Source organism: Eubalaena glacialis, chromosome 11, assembly GCF_028564815.1.
Source record: "Eubalaena glacialis isolate mEubGla1 chromosome 11, mEubGla1.1.hap2.+ XY, whole genome shotgun sequence".
Classification (NCBI taxonomy): domain Eukaryota; kingdom Metazoa; phylum Chordata; class Mammalia; order Artiodactyla; family Balaenidae; genus Eubalaena; species Eubalaena glacialis.
The window spans coordinates 96,219,411-96,246,668 of NC_083726.1; the positions used below are offsets into that span (position 1 = coordinate 96,219,411).

The following is a 27,258-nucleotide window of genomic DNA, read 5'->3' on the forward strand; positions in this document are numbered from 1 at the left end:
TTTTTGCTTTTTTTTTTTGCCTCCTTCTGGTTTTCTGCTGCCTGTTTCAGTCACTGTCAATTGTCATCCATAGCACAGAGTGTCCTAATGATCTCACATCCTGGCAGGGTTCAGAGAGGGAGTGAAACTTGACTCATCAATTTCACACATACCCTGCTCTTACTATGTGCCAGGGACTGTGTGAGGCATTGGAAATCCAAAGATAAATTTAATATAAGATCTCTGCTCTCAGGACTTTTTAAAAACCAAAATATAATAGGATATAGTAATAAGTTTGTGAATTTGTTCCTTGTCCTTTAATGTCCTCTATAACCCAACAGTCAATCTACTCTGCTAGTCTATGAAGACTAAGCTCCTAATACATTTGAGGGACTGAGATGTTGAGATGTGGGTCCTTGAAAGAATGAGATAAAAAGGAATTCTACTTCATAATCTCTGAGGGTCATCTTATATAGTAAATTCCTCAAAGTAAATTCTTCAAAGGTTATAGATAAATTAAAAATTTCCCCAAAGGCCTTTATACTTTTATACATAGAAGAATTGTTTGCAAAGTGAAGAGTTAATTCATCATGTTAAGTAATCTTCTCTTTGTTAATTTAGATTTCTATACTTTAGGTTTTAGTTAAGGGGGGGGTGTATTGATAGTCTATACTCATGTATTTGCATATCAAAACGTGAGTGGTAATGGTGGTTGTATTCACAGTGCAAATGTGATGAGGTAAATGAAAAATGAAATTGATAATTTGGGGGAGAAAAATTGTGGATTTTACAGGACCATGTTGGCTTTGGACATATTCTATCTCCTTTTTGATCAACTCCATTTATAACTTTTAAATTGCCTTTTGGGTCTCTCATGGGTAGTTTTCACATTGCATCTCTTCCCCCATTTTGATACAGTCATTTTAACGTGAGGAAACCGTTTTCCAAGAGTCCAGTAATGAGATGCCTTATTACTGGGAAATCCTACAGAATCTTTCTGTGGACTCCAGGGTTGTCTTTGTTTCAAGGAGGTCAGCTGTCTGTTTCTTCCCATTCCCCCTGCTTCCACAGAATGTGCCACTCCAAAAGCCCTAATTTACTCCTATTCGTACCTCCTTATTAGATTTTTAGAAAGTGTCTCTAAATGATAATGAACGTAGCACCCATGGCTTTCCAAATAGAGCAAGACAAACGCACTTGTTTTAGAACAAAGTTATACAACATCTGATACGGTTGTAATGCAGAGATAGCCTTTGAAAGTTTAAGTGCCAATTCAGAGAAGTACTGATGCCATGTTGGATGTTGCCTGAATGCCGGCTAATACAGCCCTCAGGTGCTCTCAATCCAGTTGCACTAGCCTGCTGTGGCTTCCCCATCTCAGACCAAATGGTTCCCCAACCACACATTTTGAGTCAAGAAATTGTTGTTTTTAGTATGCCCTGTTTTTGTCAATATTTCTTGCCATTTCACAATCCAGTCTTTGTGGCCTTCCAGATTCTTCCACAAGCATATGGTATCCTGACTTTGAAGTCATCAGAGACCATTGGAGGATCGGAAAGAGACAGATTAATGATGCAGGAGAAAGTATCATTTTACAAGTACTGTTATTTTTATCCATCTTTAGAAAGGGAATATAGAAAAAGAAAATGGTTTTTAAAGAACACTGATGAAAATTGTTTATGAAATTTGTTTCTTTTACACCAGTACTCTTTCCCCTTGGAACTGTACTTCATATCTACTAAAGCCAGTCACACACCTTCAATGCATACTGTTTACTTTTGAATTTCATTCAACTGTATCACCTAATTGTTTAGATTTAGTATTCTTAGGTCATTTCTTTTTGCACTCAGGTTAAAAGCTGTTATTTTTAGTTTCCAGAATTGCAGGAACATTTGTCAAATGAAGGAAAATTGGAGGGGTTTTTTTTCATTTTTTTAATACTTTTTTAAAAAAAAATTTTTATTTATTTATTTATTTATTTAGGCTGCGGTGGGTCTTCATTGCTGCACACGGGCTTTCTCTAGTTGCGGCGAGCGGAAGCTACTCTTCGTTGCAGTGCGCGGGCTTCTCATTGCGGTGGCTTCTCTTTTTGTGAAGCATGGGCTCTAGGCGCGTGGGCTTAAGTAGTTGTGGATTGCGGGCTCTAGAGCGCAGACTAAGTAGTTGTGGCTCATGGGCTTAGTTGCTCCATGGCATGTGGGATCTTCCCAGACCAGGGCCGAACCCATGTCCCCTGCATTGACAGGCGGATTCTTAACCACTGCGCCACCAGGGAAGTCCCGAAAATTGGAGTTCTTAATGAAATTCTGAAGCCACCTAATAGTGCGTTACTTTGAAAAGCTGCATGTAGGGGCAATCCTCATGCACAAATCAGAAAATTAGAGGGTCGCAATTCACATCATTAAGAAATTACATGTCTTACAAGAGGATGTCGTAGTTTACTGAAATGGAACTAATACCTAGTAATATCACTTATATTCGATTTCTAGAAACTTAACTAGTATTAACAAGTTATTATTACGATAGCACTAAGGTGAGCATAAAAACATAAAAAAGGCTTTGCCATTAACTAACCTGATCTCAGGGCAAGAGGGTCCTACCCACTGTGGGTGGTCTTAGAGGTATTTTAAAGAGAGGATTCAGAAAAGTAAAAAATATATACTAGGCCTTGATCATTCTTCAAGTTGGCTGTCTAAGGGTTTGGAATAACAACAACAACAAAAAGGTCTTTTATGAATTATAGTAGTACAAGTTTTTGTTTTCGGTTTTTTTTTTTTAAAGGAATTCCTTTATTTTTATTATTTATTTATTTATTCATTTATTTTTGGCTGTGTTGGGTCTTCGTTTCTGTGCGAGGGCTTTCTCTAGTTGCAGCAAGTGGGGGCCACTCTTCATCGCGGTGCGCGGGCCTCTCACTATCGCGGCCTCTCTTGTTGCGGAGCACAGGCTCCAGACGCGCAGGCTCAGTAGTTGTGGCTCACGGGCCTAGTAGCTCCGCGGCATGTGGGATCTTCCCAGACCAGGGCTCGAACCCGTGTCCCCTGCATTGGCAGGCAGATTCTCAACCACTGCGCCACCAGGGAAGCCCCATCGGTTTTGTTTTTACAGCAGTCTGTTATGTTGAGATATCCAAACCGTGAAGATAAATCCAGGTTTAGTGAAGTTTAGAACAGGATTAATCAGACATATTTGCTATGATACTGTGCTAAATGAGAGGCCAAAATGATAAAGAGAAATGACTCCCATTCCCAATTGTTTAAATCAATCTGAAGGATTTTATAGGGGAAACCAAGCATTTTGGAGAGTGAGCTGTCTATCTGGAGGGGTTGCATGAGCAGTAGGTAAGGCAAGTGTTAGGCAGTTGGAAAGCTGAGGATACTCCAGACTGCTGGGCTGGGTGAGGGTGCTAGTTTCCACATTTACTGCTGGAGGAAGAAAGGAGGGAGTTTGGATAAACTGGAGGCACCTCATGTTCTGCTTTCCAAGTGGAAGAAATAATGGAGAAAAAGAGGTGAGGGTGGGAAGACATCTGTAGCCAAGTTTTAGTCCTTCTGTCTCTTCCCATGTTAGACAAGAATACGTAAGTGTTCAGGCACTAAGCTAACGTGTACCGCAAATACAGCCCCAGACACGTTCCTTGTTAACAGAACTCTGATTTTGTTTGCAGTTCTCCAACCGGCCCTGGATGACAAACCTGCCTTCCCAGCCTGCCTTGCAGCTAGAGAGATCACTATGACACATTTCTAACCAATAAGGCATAAGGGAATATCTGGGAAATTTTTGCTTTTGTGATCAAAGGGAACAGATTTGTCTGGTATTGTCCTTTTCCTCCCCTTTCTTTGGACTTTGATTAGATCATTAACACTGAAGCTACAGCTACAGCTGTAGCAGCCTTCTTTTGACCCAGAGGAGACGGCCAAGAAAATCACAAAGCCTTGACATTAAGGGGTGCTGGCAGGCCTGGCTCCTCCAGACTTGTTATGAGAAAACCAGCTCCTGTTTGGTTTTAATTTACTTGCAGCTGAATGCATTGATTGGTAAATGATAAAAGGTTTATGCATAACATTAGTGAGAGGTAGACTTGTAAAAGGAAGTTAGTGCCTTGCTTGGGATCCTTGATTTTGGGGTTAAAATATTTGGACTTGTGTCTGTAGCCATTTAGCTGTTCATGGACTTTTGAAGGTCATGATTAAACATGTGATACTTGAAAGTACAAGTGTCTTAATTCAGTGATCAATATGGGAAGCAGGGTTGGAAGAATGTTGTGAGAATGATAAGCTCAAAAGTAATGAACATGCAAAGAAAACAGAGGAAAAATACACAGTGAATGTGCTAGCAGAGGTCATCTCTGGGAAGTGGATATGTAGTTGCCAGGTAAAAGATGGAGATTTTTACTTTTCATTTTTCTTTCCTTCTTTCAGTAGAATTTTTTGAATAAATTAAGGATTAAGAAGTCAAGAAGTAGAAAGTAATATGAATATCAGAAATAGGGACCCAGTTTTGAAGGAAATATTATGTGTTCCATTTTAGACATATTCAGTTTGAGATTACCAAGTTCATATGATTGCAAGAGAGTAAGTGGCTTTTGTAAGTATTCACAAGTCTGTGAGATTTGAATCTCTGTCACTGGTTCTCAGCCTTTCTTGTGCATTGGCATCTCCTGGAGAGCTTGAAACCAAAACTGATGTGGAGCCCCACTTCTGAGTTTCTTTTTCACTGATCTTAGGTAGGGCATGGGCATTGATATTTTTCTTAAAAAAAAAAAAAAAAAAATCCTCCCAGGTAAATCAACTCAGCAGCCAATGTTGGGAACCATTGCTGTTCAAGTTGATGAAATCTTCAGGGGAGATGGTGTGGTGTGGTTCTCAGCCCTGACTGCACAGTTGGAATCCACTTGGGTAAACTTAAACAAACAAGCACCCCCCTGCTCCATCCTTCTGGGATTCTGGAATGGGGTCCAGTTTAATGTTTTTTAAAACCACCATGGTTGAATCCAATGTTTGGCCAGGGTCGAGAATCACAGATGCCAAGGGGGGAGGTGTAGAGGCTCAAGCAAAAAGCTCAGCATTACCCAGATTCTCTTATTTTTCCACCATTTAAACTCTCCTCCTTCCTCCAACTTTGCTCTTCCATACTTAATAGAAACAGCAAGAAATTAAAGCATGTTAGCCTGGCTCTAGTATTATCCTTCAAATTACCTGGAATGGAGAGATAAACTGGGTTTACCTTAACTGCCAGCAGTGTCTGTGGTTAAAGGTCCCAGGGAAAGAAAGAAGATGGCCTACAATCTTGGTTACACAGAGCCAGAGCTCATGGAGAATTGGAATGTCGGTCAGTATACAATGGAGTAACTGGTTCTCTCAGCCCCTCCCTTTCCTGCATCCCCACCATACTGGCTCTTTGCTGTTTCCTGTACATGCCAAGTGTGTTCCCACCTCAGGGCCTTTGCACTTGCTCCCTCTGCCTGAAAGACTTTGCCCCTAGATATCTAAATGACCTACCTTCTTCATTCAAGTTTCTGCTCAAATGTCACCTCATCAGGGAGGCCTTCCCTAACCCTTCTATCTAAAATAATCGTTCTCTTTCCCACTCTATCCTTTCAAGCTGCTTTCATTTTCTTCATAGCACTAATCACCTCCTGACATCTATTTATCCATTTATTTCTTTATACTGTTTTTCCTCCTCGCTAAGAGAAGAGGACTCCCCTGAGTTTCTTTGTGCCTATAGCAATACAGGTACCTGGTAGCTCAAAAATTGTTAGGTTAAAAAAAAAATTTTTTTAGGTTAATATGTTACTGAATTGATCAACCGGACCTGTGCTGGGGTCCTAGCCTGGGCCAAGACCCCAGTTTCCCCCAGGGAGGTTCTTTTTCCAATCAGATTGTGCAGCCAATAACAAAACCAATGCTGAGACTGGAACAGCACAAGCTTTATTCAGTGGTTAAAGAATAGAGAAGTGGGAACCTAGTTCATTAATCAACTTCTCAACCCAAGTTGGGCGGGTTGTATAGGAGGATCAAGGTAAAAGGGAGGGAAGTGGAAAGAGTGGGAGGAATATTCATGAGTTATATGAGAACAGGGGTGTGATTTGAACCCAGAACTGATGCAGCTCTCCTTTTCAGTCCTTGTACGCGCTTTTCCGGTTGTTGTCATGGCAATCGTCAACTGTCACGGTGCTGGTGAGGGTGGCATTTAGCTAACGTATTACAATGAGCGTATAATGAGGCCCAAGGTCTAGTGGAAGTCACGTCTTCCTCCATCTTGGGCCTACTTGGTTCTAACCAGTTCTTGTTTTTTTCTTTCAGCTTCGTCCTGAAACTTAGATGAGTTTCTATTGGTTTCTATTCAAGGGAGGGGAAGGGGTATGATTCTGGGGCGACAACCTTGGTAACAGAATGAATGAATAACACTTGTTCACAGAGGCTACCACCTGTCTTTGGCCGGCAGCAAGTGTGCCTGGGAAGGAAGGCTGAGCCCTTGCATCTTGGTGTCTGCTGTGCTTGTTTAGTGCGGTGCCTGAGCCACTCTGTGCTGGTGCAGTGTTCACTGAGTGAATAAAAAGGCAAAATACTAAGAAGAATAATGCAGGTGAGGAAGGAAGAAGAGTGAGGGAAGGAAAAAATAAAAAGAATCACCCTACAGTTTGATATGAGGCAAAGCCATAGTCTTGTTTTTAAAATATTCTATGCAGATTGTTGTTGGAATAAAGTTGTATATATGCCATTGCCTATTGGTTTCATGGCAGGTAGGGTTACTGGAAAGCCTAGAAATCCTGAAAGGTAGATGGACCCTGTGTGGTTTGCTTCTTGTTGATTAGCTAATGATAGAATTGTTTGGTTTTTTTTTCACATCTTTATTGGAGTATAAATGCTTTACAATCTTGTGTTAGTTTCTGCCGTACAACAAAGTGAATCAGCTATGTGTATACATATATCCCCATATCCCCTCCCTTTTTTGTCTCCCTTTCACCCTCCCTATCCCATCCCTCTAGGTCGTCACAAAGCATCAAGTTGATCTCCTTGTGCTGTGCAGCTGCTTCCCACTAGCCATCCATTTTACGTTTGGTACTGTATATATGTCAACGCTACTCTCTCACTTCATCCCAGCTTCCCCTTCCCCACCCCCTGTGCCCTCAAGTCCGTTCTCTATGTCTGCGTCTTTATTCCTGCCCTGCCACTAGGTTCATCAGTACCGCTTTTTTAAATTCCATATATATGCATTAGCGTACGGTATTTGTTTTTCTCTTTCTGACTTACTTCACTCTCTGACAGATTCTAGGTCCATCCACCTTACTACAAATAACTCAATTTCGTTTCTTTTTATGGCTGAGTAATATTCCATTGTATACATGTGCCACATCTTCTTTATCCATTCATCTGTTGATGAACACTTAGGTTGCTTCCATATCCTGGCTGTTGTAAATAGAGCTGCAGTGAACATTGTGGTACATGACTTTTTTTGAATTATGGTTTTCTCAGGGTATATGCCCAGAAGTGGGATTGCTGGGTCGTATGGTAGTTCTATTTTTAGTTTTTTAAGGAACCTCCATACTGTTCTCCATAGTGGCTGTATCAATTTACATTCCCACCAACAGTGCAAGAGGGTTCCCTTTTCTCCACACTCACTCCAGCATTTATTGTTTGTAGATTTTTTGATGATGACCATTCTGACTGGTGTGAGGTGATAACTCATTGTAGTTTTGATTTGCATTTTTGTGGTTTTGATTTGCGTCATTGTGGTTTTGATTTGCATTTCTCTAATGATTAGTGATGTTGAGCATCATTTCATGTATTTGTTGGCCATCTGTATGTCTTTTTTGGTAATGATAGAATTGTTTAGCTAATGTTAGAAGTAGCAGGTGGAGGAATTCCCTGGTGGTCCAGTGGTTAGGACTCCGCACTTTCATTCCCGGGGCCCGGGTTTGAACCTTGGTTGGGGAACCAAGATCCCGCAAGCTGTGGGGTATGGCCAAAAAAAAAAAGAAAAGAAAGAAGTAGCAGATGGGAGGTTGAACTTTATCTTACTTTTGAAGAACCATGCAAATTATTGGTTTTGTCATTGGAAAAAAAAAAAAAAAGCCAAGGTCTGTTGCCTTTGCAATATTTCAGATGTATCCAGAATTCAGGGATAAAAAACTCACCCTTTCTACTCACACTCTCTCTGCTACATTTTCACCTACTTTCTTTTTTTCTTTTTTTAATTTTATTTATTTATTTATGACTGTGTTGGGTCTTCGTTTCTGTGCGAGGGCTTTCTGTAGTTGCGGCAAGTGGGGGCCACTCTTCATCGTGGTGCGCGGGCCTCTCACTATCGCGGCCTCTCTTGTTGCGGAGCACAGGCTCCAGACGCGCAGGCTCAGTAGTTGTGACACACGGGCCTAGTAGCTCCGCGGCATGTGGGATCTTCCCAGACCAGGGCTCGAACCCGTGTCCCCTGCATTGGCAGGCAGATTCTCAACCACTGCGCCACCAGGGAAGCCCCTCACCTACTTTCATCTTTCTGCTTTTGTTTTGTATCTTACTACTCTCCCGTTATTAAGAAACTTTTATTAATAGTGTTAATAGGTGAAATTTTGCATTAAGTTTGTCTTACTGTATTGATCCAGATTTTTCTTAGCCCAGGATCCCCCCAGCCACTTTTTCAAAAAAGCTAACTAAAGCAAAAGCACAAGTACTTCCTTGTACAAGAATACTGTGAAACCATTCATGTAATAAAAAGTTTATGTTAGAATTTCACTCACTTTAAATCCCAGCCATCTTCTGTGAATGAGTCTGTCATTCATTATGGAGTGCAACCAAAGTTATTTTCAGCATTTAAGAAAACTTTACTGCTGTGTGTGCCGGGCACTGTGCTAGGGCTGGAGATTTAACTGCAAATACTCTAGCCAGAGTTCTTATCTAAACAGTCTAGAAGGATTGGCAAGCTTTTTGAATGGGCCAGATAATAAATATTTTTGGCTTGAGGGTCATCAGGTTTCTGTCACAACTAATGGACCATGCCATCAGGTGAAATTTGCCCAACATCCTACCTAGTCTAGAGGATAAGGGGAGAGAAATGGAATTCAAAGATCAAAACAATTTAGCTGGAATAAATTTATTTTCTTGAACTTAGTAAAGGGTTTTAGGTTAACTTACTTACTTGGATTAAATACTGATAGAAGAAATTTTTTCCCCTAAATTTTGCATTTTACTGGCATATTCCAAAGTAGCGTTACTAGACTGGCCTGAAAATTACAGTAATATGTTGTCCTTAATGCCTTATTATACTTCATTGTAATGTGAGCTTTCTGGTTGTTTTGAAATAAATAACATTTTTATGTTATGTGGCAGCCTGAATGGGAGGGGAGTTTGGGGGAGAACGGATACATGCATATGTATGGCTGAGTCCCTCTACTGTGCACCTGAAACTATCACAACATTGTTAATCGGCTACACTCCAAGATAAAATTAAAAGTTAAACAAAAAATAAATAAATAACATTTTTAGCCTAAATGTTTTTCTAAAAATAACTGAGTATCATTCATAATATATCAAATGACTAAAGCAGCATAATATATCAAATGACTAAAGCAGTGAATTAATCAGAAGTAATTAGATTATTTGAAAAATAATGATCAGAGCTGGTGATACGAAGTGAAATTCTGTATTTGATTTTGGGGGGAAATGACTACTTTTGTGTATAGAAAGAAGTGGAGTCTGATCTTCCTTAGAACCTGTTAACAGCTTGAACTTGTCCTTGGTTAATTTTGTTTTTAAGTGGTCTAAAAGCTCCTTCCCCTGTGGTTTTGGTCAGCATTCTACCGCTATTGTAAAGTTAGTGATGCTATTGTCTGTGATCCGGATGCTTACGTGTTGGCCATTTGTAATAGGCAAGCCCGCTGTGGAGAGCTGGTGAAATGGGGCTGTGTGAAGTTGTTTCCTATTACTCTTATTTATCTTTCTTTGAATAAGGAGTCCTTTGTTCACTGTTTCCTCAATACAGAATAGAGGATTTATATCTTAGTGTTCAATCTCTACTTCTGTTTCAACGAGGAAAACATTTGCTTCACTCTGCTTGCTGCCTCTCCCCTACGATGCACCCAGAGGGTTTTGGAAGCCTTCTGCCAAGAATTCTTTGGGGGAGCTGGAGTATAACCGTCCCAAGAGCTTCAGTTCTTAATGACATTCTTTTTAGTTTAACAAGTCATTGTGAGTGTTGCTGTTTTCATTCTAAGACCCCTCTTTCTTCTTTCTTGAATGATCCACATGGGTCCTATGGTGGGAGTGAAGAAGAGATATGTTCTCCTTTTAGCGTTATTTAACTCCATGTACTCTTTTGTCCCTGTTTCTAAATGTCATTGAATTTTGGTTCTGATATTTGTTCGGCAGTATACATTGCAGAGATTTTTTTTTTTTTTTTTTTGCTGTGCGCTGCAGCTTCTGGATCTTAGCTCCCTGACCTAACCACTGGACCGCCAGGGAATTCCCTACATTGCAGAGATTTTAAACAACAGTCCGAAGTCTGAATGCAGGCATGATTTGCTTCTCTCACACAGTGTTGTTAAGTTTCTGCGTTAGTTGCCAACATTTACAAGTCAAATGGTTTCACTTTCTAACAGCCAGTGACTTAAATTGTATCTGTCTTTTTACCCTCTGTCTCATCTAGCCAGTGGATGTTCAGTTACTTTTCTTTAATGGTGCTGATTTTCTTCCCCAGGCTAAAGATCTAATAATCACACCAGCCACCGTTTTAAAGGAAAAACCAGACCCCAATACTCTGGTTTTTGGAACGGTTTTTACAGATCACATGTTAACAGTGGAGTGGTCCTCGGAGTTTAGATGGGAGAAACCACACATCAAGCCTCTTCAAAACCTGTCGTTGCATCCAGGTTCGTCGGCTTTCCACTATGCAGTGGAAGTAAGTACTTGGGAATTAATGATGGCGACATACTTGGTCTTCACTGGGGTTACTAAGTAGCTCCCCCGCTCAAATAGCTTTAGGGCAGCAGGGCTTTACCATATTAACTAGAGGCAATCATAAATGGCCTGTAAACAGTTGTACTGAGGGTAAGTCTTAAGAACTAAATTTTCAGATAATCTTGAATTTTTTTAAATCTCAATTAAAAAATCATGTAGGTGGTAAGCACGCTGTAGGGTGTACAGAAATAAAAATATAATGTGCATATAATGTGCACATGAACTTGTAACATTGGCTTATAATATTATTTTAAAAATTATTTAGAGCAAACAGGAAGGACAGTTGGCAAGAAAATTAGCAATCAAAAAGCCTGTACTGTTAATATTTCACTAAATCACCTCTCTTAGATCTTCTAATGATTGAGAAGGGGTCATTGAATACAATATTATATTTAGATTTTAATGCTAGCTGCATGGCTTTATGACAGCAATAACTTGTAGTTATGCATGTTAAGGGACCTGTAATTAAATGTCATCCTTCAGGCACAAGTGGGATAATTATAAGCATAAAATATTAAATAGTTAGAGGGTGCTTCTCTGGTCCTTCTCAGGATACACACTTAGCCAAATACACAATACACTCCCCATTCCCTTGACCCCAGTATATTTTACTCTTTTTTAATGTGTTGCATATCTTTCCTAGAATATTGGGGTATAGAAATGAAGCAATGGCCTACTTACTAGGGGACTAAAAGGTGGTAATAGTAAATATTCAGAATGATAATGATAAAATAACTACATTTGTTTATTGAAATCCTGCAATATGCCCTGTACTAGGTATCTTATACGGGTCATTTCATTTAATTGTTTTAAGTGAAAAAGCATATGGTTAATTATTCAGGTTCTGGAGTCAAACTTCCTGGGCTCAAAGCCTGTCTGGTCATATTACTTTAATCCAAAAGTGAACATACAGATAATCTCCTTGGACATCTTTCTCCTCCACTCATCAGCCCTATTGATTTTAGAATCCTATTGATTTTATTTTTAGAGCTACAATTACATGTGATTTTGTTGATTTCAAAAGTATTTCTTGATAAATATGTGAAGATTCCAAAGAGTGAAGGAGAGACATGTGAAGTGTGAGTAGGGAACCTGGATGAAAGAAAATGCAATTTTATAACAGTTACTTCATTTTTCAGGTTGAGATAAATATTTAGTGAGATAAAACGTAATTTGAAAAAATGGACAACATGTACTATTTAATGAATACTTATAAATGAGTGCCCACGTAGCTACCACCCAAGTAAGGAAATAGACCTAGACCCTTGGAGCGTCCCAGAAGCCTTCTCGTGTCCCTTCCACATCATAAACCCTGTATCTTCTGGCACTCGTTATTCTTACTTTTGTGGTAACTTTTCTTTGCTTTTCTTTTTGGATTGTATGTATCTCTAACACTACAGTTTTGCTTCTTTCTGAACTTTGCATAAGTGGAATTATTGTGTGTGTGTGTGTGTGTGTGTGTGTGTGTGCGCGTGTGCGTGCGCCCGTGAGCCTATTTGAACTCAATGTTATGTGAGCTCTAAGCATCCAGGACCAACCCTAATATCTGTGGGTCCTGGGACAAATGTACAAGCAGAGGCACCCCAAAGTCCACCCTGTATCTCTTTCTATCCTGGCTCCATCCTGTACCACAGGGGGCCTCGCACACACACGTAGATGCCCACACCACCTGCAAACAGATGACCCTTGGCCATCCCTTAGACTTAGATGTGGACATCCTAGTAGTCCTGTCTGTTCTTAAGAGGATGAAACCAAGGAGGCGCATTGAGGCCCTGAAAATAGGATCAGGGCCATTTGGGTAGGGAATTATAGGGAACTGAGTACTTGGAGTCTGTCTAGAAAAAGGATTCAGCCAACTGCTTGTTCCAAGGGGGTCACAGCTGGAGAAAGACAGGGGTGAGAGGCCCTCTAAAGCGTGAGGCTCAGGGCAGAGGCCCAGGTTATCTGGGTCAAAGAGTGATAGGTACCACATCATATGCTCCTTGTAGCAATTGTATTCCATTATGTGAATATATTCAGTCTGTTGTTGACGTGCACTTGTGTGATTTCTTTCTGTGAACATTCTTGTACGTAGTATGCTGGTGTGCTTGTATACATGTTTCTTTAAGTCAGCAGTTCTCAAAGTGTGGTCCACAGACCCCTGGGCTCCCCTTTCAAGAGATCGCCAAGGTTAAAACTCTTCACAATAATACCAAGGTATTATTTTTCTTGTGTTGACATTTGTACTAGGTAACACTCTGCCACCCAACCTCTGTTAGTCATTATATTGTTTACTGGCATGGATTACAGTATAAAAAGAATGTCAGTTTTACCTAGGAATGTTCTTGATGAAGCATAATAGCAGTTAATTTTATTAAATCTTGACTCGAGTAAACATTTTAATATTCTGTGTGAGAAAACAGCAATTTCGCATAAAGCTCTAATGTCATACTGAAGTGCTAAGGTTGTCTCAAGGGAGGTGAATTGTATGATTGTTTTTGTGTTGTGAGCTGAACTGGTTGCTTTTTCCATCTAGCACCATTTTTATTTGAAAGAACAAAGAAAAGTTAACTCAAACTCAGGTGTGTGGCAGATTTTTTTTTTTTTTATAGAGCTTGTTTTCTCTTTTTATTTATTTATTTATTTATTGGCTGTGTTGGGTCTTCGCTGCTGCACTCGGGCTTTTTTGTCTATTTTGCAGTGAGTGGGGGCTACTCTTCGTTGCGGTGCCCGGGCTTCTCATTGCAGTGGCTTCTCTTGTTGCAGAGCACTGGCTCTAGGCGTGCGGGCTTCAGTAGTTGTGGCACGTGGGCTTCAGTAGTTATGGCTCGCGGGCTCTAGAGCGCAGGCTCAGTAGTTGTGGCACACGGGCTTAGTTGCTCCGCGGCATGTGGGATCTTCCTGGAGCAGGGATCGAACCCGTGTCCCCTGCATTGGCAGGCGGATTCTTAACCACTGCACCACCAGGGAAGCCGGCAGATGTTTTTTTGAAAATGAATGAAATGAGTCTGTCACTTCAAGCAAAACAGTGGACTCTGTTGCCTGCGATAAAATTCTAGCTCTCAAGTGAAAAATTGGAATTTTGGAAAACTTGTTTCCACCACTGTGAGCTTGACCCTTTCTGCTATAAAAGAGGTTTTATTTTTTATGGTATTGGTGGTGATATTAAAAGGAGTTACCCTTTGGAAGATCTGTGTAACTCAGGGAACCCATTTTTCCAAATGAGTGTTACATGATATTACAAATTTATGTACGAGTAAAGATTTATTCAAAGTGCGGGGCTTCCCTGACGGTCCAGTGGTTAAGACTCCGTGCTTCCACTGCAGGGGGTGTAGGTTCGATTCGATCCCTGGTCGGAGAACTGAGATCCGCATGCCTCACAGCGCGGCCAAAAAATTAAAAGATTCAAAAAACAAAAACAAAACTGAAGCATATTTTAAAATGAAAAAAAAAAGTAAAGATTTATTCAGAGTACAAGATCGATTATGGTGACTTTTTGATGTGTTAATTTGCTTATTCTGAACCACAGTCCCCAGAATAACATTTTTCATCTCCTGCTGGGGATGGACTACAAGGACATTCTCTGGTGAGCACTGGGGGAGATAGGAAGGCAGTGGCGGTTTTGTTGCGTACACACGCCTTCTTCTAGTTATTGAGTCACACACTAATTTAGGTGCTGTTTGAAGGAATTCTGCAGATGGGGTTAAAGTCCCTAACTGGTTGCTTTGAAGTTGATCAAAAGGGAGATTATTCTGGGTGAGCCTGACCTCAGGACTTCCATGCAGCAGCTAGGCCTACACATGCACTCACTCTCTTCCGCTGTCCCTCCTTCCTGACTCACTTGCAGATGGGCTGCAGCCCACACCTCCTGGGTCCAGCTTGCTTGTGATCTTCTCCTTCTCACAGCCTGTCCTACAGATTTTGGACTTTGCTTAGCCAGTCTCCACAAATGCGTTGGGCAATTTCTTCTAATAAATCTGTAAATGTTATATGTATTTCTTTTCTTTTTTCTTTTTTTAAAAATAAATTTATTTACTTATTTTTGGCTGCGTTGGGTCTTCGTTGCTGCGCGTGGGCTTTCTCTAGTTGTGGCGAGCGGGGCTACTCTTTGTTGCGGTGCGCGGGCTTCTCATTGCGGAGCATGGGCTCTGGGTGCACAGGCTTCAGTCGTTGTGACACACGGGCTCAGTAGTTGTGGCTCGTGGGCTCTAGAGCGCAGGCTCAGTAGTTGTGGTGCACGGGCTTAGTTGCTCCGCGGCATGTGGGATCTTCCCAGACCAGGGATCAAACCCGTGTCCCCTGCATTGGCAGGCGGATTCTTAACCACTGCGCCACCAGGGAAGTCCCTGTTTTACGTATTTCTACTGGTTCTCTTTCTTCTCAGTTGAACTCTGACTGACCATTGAATTTTAAGAAATTAACAGAGTATGAAAACCTCATTGATGGGGTTTCAGATTCCACAGTGTAACTAACCTTTAAGGGACCGCCACTTGTCAAGTTTTGGCGGAGTATCAGAGAAGAATATCCACAATTATCTGAAAAGGTTATCAAAAATACTTCCTTTCTCAACCACATATCTATATGAGACTGGGTTTTCTTTGTGTACTTCAACCAAAACAACATTGCAAGAGATTGAATGCAAAAGCAAATATGAGAATCCAGTTGTCTTTTGTTAAGCCAAATATTAAAGATTTGCAATAATTTACAACAATGCCACACTTAACATTAATTTTCTTGGAAAATATAGATAATTTTAATGAAAATATTTTAACATGTCAGAGTTTATTGCTAATAAATAAATAAATTTAAAATTTCTCACTAATGATAATGGTAAATATTGATAGAATTACCTTATAAATAAAAGCTCTTTGGGACCTTTATAATTTTTAAGAGTGTAAAGGCATCCTGACACCAAAAAATTTGAGAAATGCTGCTTAAGGGTCTAGGAATATGCTGCTGGTATTGGATATTAACTTCATTTTTACAAAAAAAGGGAAACTATTTTCCATAGTGATTTTACCAGTTTTTATACCCACCAGCCATGATTTAGCAGCCACATTCAACCATGACTCATCAACCTTGCCAACTCGTAGTATCACCTGATTTTAAATTTTTAGCCAGTTTAATGCAATGGCATATTATTGTGATGTTTATTTCAATGGATATCTCTTTATTTGAAGTCCCTGCTTGTTTCCATCTTTTGCTCACTATTGTGTTCCCTTTCTTTTTGATCTGTAGAAGTACTTTATATATTTTAGATATGGGTCCTTTGTCAGTTATATGTGTTTTAAGTATCTTTTTCAACACTCTTTTTATTCTCTCCAGAATTTTTTGATGACAAGAAATACATTTAAATTTTAAAAAGTTGAATTTATCAATCTTTTGTGTCTTGCTTAAAGACTCTTTTTCTATTCCTAGATTATGAAGACATCTTCCTATATTATTGATTTTGTCCTTCACAGTTAGGGCTTTAATTTCAGAAGCTGATTTTTATATGAAGTAGGGGTCCAATTTTTTTTTTCCCCTACAGATACCCAATTGTCCCAGCACCATTAAAAAGACTGTTCTTTTCCTCCTGATACATTATGTCACATCTTAACATATATGCATGGGTCTGCTTCTCGATCTCCATTTGCATTCCATTGTCTTGTCTATCTGGATCTCTATTCTGTTTCATCATTTTGCTTATCTATCTGGACAAATGCCACACTGTCTTTATCTCCAAATCATTATAATGGGTCTGGATGTCTGCTAGGACAAATCCTTCTATTTCTTCAAGAGTGCCTTGGATATTTCTTGGTCATTTGCTTTTCCATATTACTTTTAGATTCAGTTTATCATGTCAGTCAACTTTTGTCATTCAGTTTGTTACAAGAAAAATAAATGCCCTGACATGATTTTCATTTGGATTGCATTAAATATATAAATCAATTTGGAGAGAGTCTTTATAATATTGAATCTTTCAATCTATGAGTGGCGGATTGCTTTCTACATTTAGTTATGTCTTTAATGACTTGGTCAAGTTTTATAGTTTCCTTATGGGTCTTTCACTTATGTTAGATTTTCCCCACTTAAGTATTCCTTTTAATTCTACCGTAAATAGTGTTTTTATTTTCTAACTGCTGCTGTTACATGGGAGTATAATTTTGTATCTGGTTACCTTGCCTACGCAGATAATTTCAAAAGATTATATCAGTTTTTGTGGATTTTCTACGTTTAATCTTATCTGTGTTGCATGATCTATGACAGTTTTATTTTTTCTTCTCCTAACTTTATGCTTTTTATTTTATTATTATTATATTGGTAGTACAATATTAAATTAAAGTAGTTGCAACAGGCAATGTGTGATGTTCTCAATCTGAAAGGAAAGCTTTAAATTTTACCATTTTAATAGATAAACAACAAGGACCTACTATATAGCACAGGGAACTATATTCAATATCTTGTAATAATCTATAATGGAAAAGAATCTGAGAAAGAATATATAATGTGTGTGTGTGTATATATATATATATATATATATATATATGTATGACTGAATCACTTTGCTGTACACCTGAAACTAATACAACATTGTAAATCAACTATAGTTCAATTTTAAAAAATTTTACCATTTTAAGTATAACGTTTGCTACAAGTTTATTTCTCACATAAGGAAGATTCCTTTTTTTCTTAGTTATCCAGGAAACTTTTTTAAAAATCATAAACGAATGTTCAACTTTATCAGATGCATTTATTACAATGAGATGATCATATAGTTTTTTCCACATAAACTCTTAATATAATGAATCTCATTACTGTATTTTCTAATGTTAAACCCAACTTCTATTACTGGGATAAATCCAGCTTAGTTAGTCTGTGTTATCCTTTGTGTATTTTGCATCTGTATTTTTCAAGTGAGATTATCATACAATCTTTGCATCAATTTGAACCTATATCAAATGTGTATAATTTTTAAACCAGGAAGTAAATTGAACTCTACGAAGTTACCTTCTTTATCTCCAGTAAAGTTTCTTGTCTGAAAGTCTATTTTGTTTTATATTTAGCAATATAGCCTCACCAGCTTTATTTTAAAAACTATTTGTATGATATATTGCTCTCTGTGCTTTTTTGTGTTTCAGATGTTATCAGCTGAGTTAATCTGACAACCATATCTTTTAACTAAAGCTTTAGTCCTATTACATTTAAAAAATTACCCATATATTTGCACTTCAACAAAACATCTCATTTTTTGCTTTTTAATTGTGCTCCAGGATTTATATTTCTTTTCTCATGTAAGCTTTAAGGCTGTAAGCATCTAAAGGCCCTCCTTTTCATTCTCATTCAGTTCAACATATTTTCTAATTTCCATCATTTTTCTTCTTTGACTCACACTTAATATTAAGTAATGGGTTTCTTCTTCTCCAAAATGTGGATATCTTGTGGTTATATTTTTGGTTTTGATACCTAGCTTATCTTAAGGTCAGAAAACATGTGAAAAGAACGTGCCTTCTACAGGTGGTGTGCGCAGGGCTCTGTGTGTCCGTTAGGTTAGTTTGTTGTTCTTGTTCAAATTGTCCATATCTTTACCATGTTTTAGCCTATTTGTTCTATCAATTCCTTAGAGACCCTGTGGTAAAAATTTCCCTTTTTTTTTTTTAATTTTAATTTTCTTGGAGTGTAGTTGATTTACAGTGTTGTGTTAGTTTCAGATGTACAACAAAGTGATTCAGTTACACATATACATACATTCATCCTGTTTTAAATTCTTTTCTTATATAGGTTATCACAGAAAAAAAAAAATTCCCTTTAAAATGATTGATTTTCCTCTCTTCTCTGTATTTGTCAATATGCACTAAATTCAAAGTCTTTTCACATCCCTGCCCATGTTTGTCTGCGGCGGCTCCCTGAGAAGGTGGCATGGCCCTAACATAGTATAGTCTTGAGCTGCTTGGTTTCTGTGATTTGGGAGACTGAACCAGCTCTGGTCACATCTAGATTATCCACTCTCCAGAGTTCATACGAGCCAGATAAAATGAAAAGATACACGGGTGTTTGGGGGTGGATTGGGGGCAGGGTACTGCGGGGCCTTTGATTCCATTTCTATTTTCTAGGCAGTCAGTCAGTCCATGTTGTGTGGAGATGTTTTCTTCCAGCCCCCACTGATGTGTTATTTAACCATCTGGCTCCTGTTAAGCAAAGGGTAGCTCTGAATTCCCACCAGATCTTGGTAATAAAGGGACTTCTTATTATCCCAGTGACTATAACAAATCTGTCTGGCTTTTCTAGATTGAGGGTCTGTGTCAGTAGCTTTACATGGTAAAGGAGATGAGGGCCCATAGAAAAGTCAGTCTTTTGAACACAGGGATTGTTTTCATTTAGTTACCCTGTAACATTTATTTCTCTTTTATCTTCAGTTATTTGAAGGATTGAAGGCATTTCGGGGAGTAGATAATAAAATTCGTCTGTTTCGGCCAAACCTCAACATGGATAGAATGTACCGGTCTGCTATGAGGGCGACTTTGCCGGTATGTATATTTAGGAGTTTCTCTTGTTGTAATGGGTCACTGAATTCCACCAAACAAACCATTTCTGAATACTTAGATGAGTGTTTGGTATAAACCATATGAGCACTGAATTTCTTTCTGATCCGTTTTTTAATCAGTGAGTTAAAAATACAAGGAAATAACCATTTGGCAACTCCACAATCTGTTTCTTTATGAGTGTCTGTGGGCATTTAATGTGTGTGGGGGAGATAATGGGATAAGGAAGAAAAATATGCCTCAAACTGAAATAATAAAATTTAAAGACCATATGAAATTATGATATGAAAATATGGTGTACTGCACAGATATATGTGGGATGTTTTGCCTAACTGCTTAAGACACTAGCACGTATGCAGTGATGTAAGTAGTTGTTTTGATATTTTACCCCAAGTTTTATTTTTAAAAAAAGGATATATAAAATGGTTTCTCATGGCCACTGGGTCCTGGCTATCACATTGTTTTTTATGGAGCAGAATTCATTCTAAGGTGGGTTGGATTTAGACCCTAAGGTTCATGTCTAGGTAGGAGGTGACTTAGATTACTTTCATTCCCTGAGACTTGACCAGACTGTCTTTCTGAACTGAAAGAAGTTTTTTCCCCCTTTGACATATTTTGTTTGTCCCTAACCTTCAGCTGTGCATTGAAGAAGCCCAGGTGATAACTCCTTTTTAGCCAGGCTCTTCCTTCTCCTTCCTTTTATAACACATGCTTCACCGACCTTCTTCATAGGCCATAATATAGTAGCAGAAGGGAAATTCAGGTAATTTCTTTGGACTCTGTCCTAGTTCCACTCTTTACCCATTACAGACAAATCATTGGGAAATCCTTTAAAATGAGGACAGAAGGAAAGGGAAGTAACATTTATTGGACATCAACTGCCACAAACTGTGTTATGTGGTTTTACATTCCTTGCCATTTTAATCATAACAGTAAGGTATCATCAAGAACGTATGTATTGTAAATTTTAGCAGCACCTTTGTACAGAGAAGAAAACTCAAGCCCACAGAGGTTCAATGACTTGCCTAAGATGACACAGAATAATGGGACAGGGCAAGAGCTTCACTAGGGATGTAAGTTTTTAAATCCCTAGTGAAGTTCTTTCCACTAAATCTTACATCTAGACAGCAGTATCAGAGACTCCGTGCTTGATACAGGGAGATGGTGTGTCCTATATGATTGGCAATCCTGATTTCTATAACATTACCACACTGTGATTGCTGTTGTAAGTTAGTATTTAAATAGCCAAATCCTGATGTCATGAGCTCTATTCATGTGTGTTTCTGACTCATTTCTACCTTGGATAACCCATAGCATCTCTGAAAGTGTTTCTTTGCCCTGCCAAGTGAATAGAAACTACTTATTTTACAAACTGTCACCCATCTAGTATATAAAAACCTTTTTCACCTTAGAAGTAAACTACTCTTTGCTTTTGCCCATTTTCCTGTTGGATCATCTGTCTCTTTCTTACTGATTTTCAGGTTATCTTAACATTTTCATGTTACGATCCTTTGTTGGTTATGTTACAAATAACTTCACCCAGTGTGTCACTTATGTCGTTTGAAGAACAGAAGTTCTTAAGTTTTAAATAGTCAAATTTTGTCCATTTTTTTCCTTTATGATTTATGCTTTGTGTCTTTTATTTAAGAATTCTACTTTAAGGTGACAGAGATGTTTTGTATGTTTTTTTTAATAAAAGTCTTAATGTTTTTTCTCATATTTAAGTGTATAATCCAACTACAGTTGGTATTTGGATATGGTAAGAGGTAGGGAACCACTTTTTTATCTTCCTCATGTGGATAATCTCTCATTCCGTCACAATTTGGGGGGAAAAAGTCACAGAAAAAAATTCTTGTTTGGGTTTATTATTATTACTTTAAAATACTTATTTACTTTTTATTATTATTTTTTAATTTAAAAAAGTTTTTTTTTGGCCGCACTATGCGGCCTTGTGGGATCTTAGTTCCCCGACCAGCATTGAACACGGGCCACTGCAGTGAAAACACCGAGTCCTAACCACTGGACCACCAGGGAATTCCCTATTATTACTTTTTTAATAGTCAAAGCTTTCATGAGGATCATTTCTTACTGCTACAATGGAAGAACATTGCATTATTCATTATGTTTTTCATTCCTTCAGGCATTTGACAAGGAAGAGCTTTTAGAGTGTATTCAGCAGCTTGTGAAATTGGATCAAGAATGGGTCCCCTACTCAACATCTGCAAGTCTGTATATTCGTCCTACATTCATTGGAACTGAGGTGCAGACTGACTTCCTGTTTTGGGGTACTTTGGTGGGGGAGTTATCATTGTTTATGCTTGAAACTTCTAGTATGTAGTTTGAAATAGCCCCCCCCCCCAGTAGCATCATTAATTCTCCTTTCCCTTGATTATTAAGACTGTAAACATTTTCTTTAAAGGGCCAGATAGTCAGTATTTTAAGCTTTGTGAGCCATATGGCTTCTGTCACTAATCAGCTCTGCCACTGTGGTACAAACACAGCCACAGACACCAACATAAATAAGTAAAGAAATGAGCGAGGCTGCTTGCCTTCCCTAATCAAGACTAACCATGATCTCCTCAGCTTACCACTGTAATGCCAGGTAAGTGCTCCTCCAAGGTAAGAGTGGTAATGGTTTTGAAATTTGGAGGAGAGAGAGCTGCTACTTTTTTATCTTCATTTTCCTCATGTCTTGGGATTACTTGGTAAGGAGAGGGAGTGGAGGGCCCTCTTCCCCCATAGAAAGTGTTGGAAATAAAGTTCACAGTGGATATTAGGGGAGGCACTTGAGAGCTAGGGGAACAGGTTTAAACAACATGGCTGTGAGATCTCCCAGTAGGTCACAGTCTATTGGTTGGTGCCCTTGCAAAGGAAGGACATGCCTGGAGTGGCCAAGGCCATCTGTGCGGGTGAATATGTGATATAAAATATAAAGACCCTGTCCCTATCTCCTTCCTCTACTGGGTAGGGGTGGCCTTATGGAGAATGGGTGATATGAGAGATAACTGATGGGGGAAGTTGAATGTGGGTTGGGGGGTGAGGGGGTGTGTGGCATATGGAGATCTTCAAGGATAGGGACAAGGAGACAGCTTTTGCTATAGTCTAACCATTCTTCTCTCTATGAGGTAATTGTATGGTTACCAGATTTTCCACTAGGTCGTATGAATGCAAGCAGTAAGGCCAGAGGATAAGTACCTAAGTGGTCCTTTGGTATCCTTTTGATGCCTTTTGAAATACTATTAAGAGCCTGCATAATGAATTTCATGAATTGCAGTCTCCCTAATAAGCTTTAAAGAATTGGGACAATTTAAAAAGTCATCTTCTTCTTAAGTTTCTGACATTTTAATATTACTGAGTTTTTAAATATTATTATTTAACTTTAGACTAGGAAGAAGTAATTTTTTAATTTTGTTGAAACGTTTCTAATCTCAAAGCACTACCTTCTAGGTATCCTGAGGTGCTTTCCCACTCTGAGATCTGATTCTTCTATTCCTAGTTTGTTGAGAGTTTTTATCATGAATGGAGGTTGGATTTTGTTGTATGCTTTTTCTAAATGTCTTGACATGATTATGTGGTTTTGTCCTTTATTCTATTATAATGTATTATATTAACTCATTTTTAGATGTTAAAACAACCTTGTATTCATCGGCTAAATCATACTTGCTCATGGTGAATAATTCACATTATATCTTGCTGTATTCATTTTGCAAATATTTTGCTACGAATTTTTGTGTCAACGCTCATGAAAGGTATTGGTCTGTAGTTTTCTAACATACCTAGTTCTGTGATTTAGTCAATTCTTTAGAGTCCTGGAATTCTATAATCTAGAGTTAGATAAGCTTTTAAATCTGATTTTATAGTCTGGGTGGTTGTCCCAATAATCCTGTCTATTGGTAGTCCTCAAATTTTTGCATATGAATCACCCAGGTGTTGTTTAAAATACACATATTTATCCCAATCCCCAGAAATTCTGGTCGAGTAGATCTGGGTGGTGATTCTGATGCCTGCCCAAATTTAAGAACCTCAGTGATAAAAATCCTGCCAAGCAGTCCTCTCCCACTGTACTCTGTCAACTTACATGTTTGATCATGCTTTGGACCTAAGAATCAAGAATTTTTAAAAATCTGCTTTCCAAGAATTGAAAGCAATAACTGATACCATTTGATGAGTTAACATTATTTATATTTGGTTGGTATGTTTAAATCAACTAGAATCTTCTAATTCATGGTATAGGCAGAAAAAACAATAACCTGTAATTCAGAAATGAGCATGATGCAAATAGCATTCAGTGAAGTATATGGATTTAAACATTTGTGCACCACATGAATGTTTATACAGTCCAGTCTGGTAATTATCACTTGTTGCCTTTTCATGGTGGCTACATTTGATATGTGAGCTACTGGCTGGAGGATTGGAGCCAGTGGGTTCTAGGTCACTGGGATTCTTTCATCAGGGATGACTTAACTTTTTCTTGCATTTTTATGTTACTCGGTTTTCTGATGGCTCTGTCATGTCTCTGCCTTCATAGAAGAATTGCAGGCTCACCTCTGTATCAGTTATCTGATGCTTTGGTCTTGTGTGCTGCTAGCTAACATCCACTTTTTTTAAAAAAATTAATTAATTTATTTATTTATTTTGGGCTGCGTTGGGTCTTCGTTGCTGCGCGCAGGCTTTTTCTAGTTCAGGCGAGTGGGGGCTACTCTTCGTTGCAGTGTGCGCCTTCTCATTGTGGCTTCTCTTGTTGCGGAACATGGGCTCTAGGCGCACAGGCTTCAGTAGTTGTAGTGGGCAGGCTCAGTAGTTGTGGCTCACAGGCTCTAGAGCACAGACTCAGTAGTTGTGGCGCACAGGCTTAGTTGCTCCGCGGCATGTGAGATCTTCCCGGACCAGGGCTCGAACCTGTGTCCCCTGAATTGGCAGGCAGATTCTTAACCACTGCGCCACCAGGGAAGTCCGACGTCCATGTTTTTCTTTCATGGTATTTTCATCGTTATGTTAACTGATTAAGTGGGGCTTTTATCCAAGAGGTATTTTGATTTCTTTGAATGAACGAATATATGTTGGGGAAATTTTTTAAGTGATGTGACCACCTACTTGCTCACATGTGCCCGGTCTCTAGTCCCTGGTATGGCACTCACTTGTGTATAGAGAATATTCAGTATTCTTCAATAGACATATTTGTACTGGGCTCCAGCTTCGTCCCAAATAATCTAAATCCATGGAGCCAGGATCAGACACTGCATTTAAACAAACTCTCCAGAGATTTTTAAACTACTTACAAGAGAATCACCATCCCAAGTCTTGTGAAAGAATTAATATGTCTAGCAGTCTTTAATGCTTTATTTACTCCAGGGATTGCAAACTTGCACCAAGGTGGAAATATTTTTACCTTTGAGAGCTGCCCTTCATCCTGTGGGCAGGGTGTTGTTTTCATTTTCATGAGCTGTGATATGACAGTCTGATGTTAATTACTGCTTCTCACGCTCAGTTAGATTTTGTAGCTGACATAAAATTTGAGAGTAGCTCTGACACCAACTTATGAATTTCATTACATTTGCAAAGGTGCTCTGCCTCTCTACATGTTTTATAATCAGTGGATTCTTCATTATTTTTATTATTTTACATAGGTAATACCTATGTACCAATGTTTTTGTGCAGTTCTTCATGTCTTCCAGCCTTCTCTGATAATAATTGGATCCATTACTAAAATCCTTTTAGATTTAGGATTGTAATAAACAGAAGACTATTTATTGGAACATGTATTAATAGCTAATTAGATAGCCAGTGAATAGAGATTGCCAATAAAAAGATACCAGGTAGAAATTTGAAAAAAAAAAAAAAAAGTCTATAAAGTTTACATTATTAAGCAAAATACTAAACAGGATTACATAAACCTCTTGTAAAACATTTAAATTAGAGGATAAAATCATTCGTGATCCCAAACAATTTCTCAAATTAAAAAAGAATTTCAGCATCATTTTAATGAATATCTTCTGAAATATTTATTTACAGGGAGTTAAAGACTTAAAGAGGAGCTAAAAGCTGTAGTGTTTCAAACTGCTGCTGATTGTTAATTGGAAATTAGATAAAATCTGAAATCATAATGTTTAAATAAAAAACATTTACATAAACAGTTTCTAAATTTTCACTTTACCAGCTAAGAAGCTAAACTTATATGCTTATCAGGTTCAATACTGAATACCTGAGAAAGCTCCATCTAAAGAAGCTGGCTTGTGCTCGTTTTAACATCTGTTTTATCCAACTTCACCCTGTTTGGTAACTCCTGGAAGGTATAGCTACACGTGGGCAGATGGGCTTTTATTTCCTCAACAATGCTGATAAGTGTACACAGGTGCTTTGACCATGGTCCATAGCAAAATATGCACAACCACAAACCGAGATTCCCTCTAATTGTTGCTCCAAGCCTCCCACTTTTCCAATTTATCTCAGCATCCCCTCATCTACTCTCTCCACTGGGGAGGTGGTGCTAAATAATATCAGGGCTGAGAATAAGTGTCGTAAGGAGGGTCAAGTCTGATGGTAGGGACAACCCTCTGGGCTGCAGGGGTCAGCCTGCCCAGCCCCTCTGACCAGGTGCCAGGCTGTCTACCACACACATATCTGCAAGCTACCAGCGGATTTGACTTTTTCAGCTGCACTCCAAGACAAGACTGACCTTGGATCTAACACATCCTTCTACTTTGGAGTGCCCCAAATATATTTCTGGAGTTGAGCTCAACTAGAGAAACTGTCTGCTTCAGGTTAATACCACCTCCAGTGCACAGAATACAATTTGGACAATGCAGAATAACATTTAAAATCATTTCACATAAAGTTTCCCCATCCACAACTTCATTGTAAAACTTTCAGTATGATGTTTTCATGAGAGCTCGAATTTTATTTTATTTATTTATTTTATTTTATTTTATTTATTTATTTATTTATTTATTTATTTGGCTGTGTTGGGTCTTTGTTTCTGTACGAGGGCCTTCTCCAGCTGTGGCAAGCGGGGGCCACTCTTCATCGCGGTGCGCGGGCCTCTCACTACCGTGGCCTCTCTCGCTGCGGAGCACAGGCTCTAAACGCGCAGGCTCAGCAGTTGTGGCTCACGGGCCCAGTCGCTCCACGGCATGTGGGATCCTCCCAGACCAGGGCTTGAACCCGTGTCCCCCGCATTGGCAGGCAGACTCTCAACCACTGCGCCACCAGGGAAGCCCAAGAGAGCTCAAATTTTAAAATCCTGCTGCCAAATGGTCCACTCTGATTTTTGGTTCACTCCACAGGGAGCTTAAGGACATGTAAATATCATAGACATGTCTTTCTTTTCCTTTTATCACCTTGTAAAATCTTTATATTACATATATAATTTTACCTATAATCATAACAATTTCCATGAAAAGAATTCTCTATTCACAGCCTTTGTTTATTTATGCTTATACACCTTTTCATCTTTTCCCTTTATGATTAGGCTCTATAAATGAAAGAATCTGAACAGATTTGAAAACTAGTTATTACAGCAGCAATTTGTAACCTGTTAAGTTGGGTTTTGTCCACACTTTTAATGTATTCTTTTGCAGTCCTATTTGAGAGTTTATATGTATCTCGTTACACTATTTGTAAACAGTTAAAAATCTTACTTGCATAACTATTAACATGTTTCATATTAACAGCCCCCTTTTTAGTATCTTCAAACCTCAATTATCTGTTTTTAGAGATACAGCTTGTCTCTATTGATTTTAGTCTTTGATGATCAGCTTGCTATTATCAGGCCACTCTTAACAATGGACATCCTCTTGAGGCTGTTCTTGCCCATTTCAACATTA

At 38.8% G+C, this 27,258-nt stretch overlaps 1 protein-coding gene across 5 annotated transcripts in view; it reads left to right on the forward strand.

Annotated features, from left to right (window-relative positions):
* Positions 1-27,258, forward strand: part of BCAT1 (branched chain amino acid transaminase 1) — a 105,650-nt gene that overhangs the window by 40,537 nt on the left and 37,855 nt on the right. For 4 of the 5 annotated variants that reach the window (XM_061206358.1, XM_061206357.1, XM_061206360.1 and 1 more), the window contains 3 exons: positions 10,675-10,875; positions 19,310-19,420; positions 21,576-21,695. In XM_061206358.1, coding sequence (XP_061062341.1) covers positions 10,675-10,875; positions 19,310-19,420; positions 21,576-21,695 — 432 coding nt within the window. The remainder of the gene's footprint in view (positions 1-10,674; positions 10,876-19,309; positions 19,421-21,575; positions 21,696-27,258) is intronic. The other variant, XM_061206361.1, reaches the window with a different exon arrangement.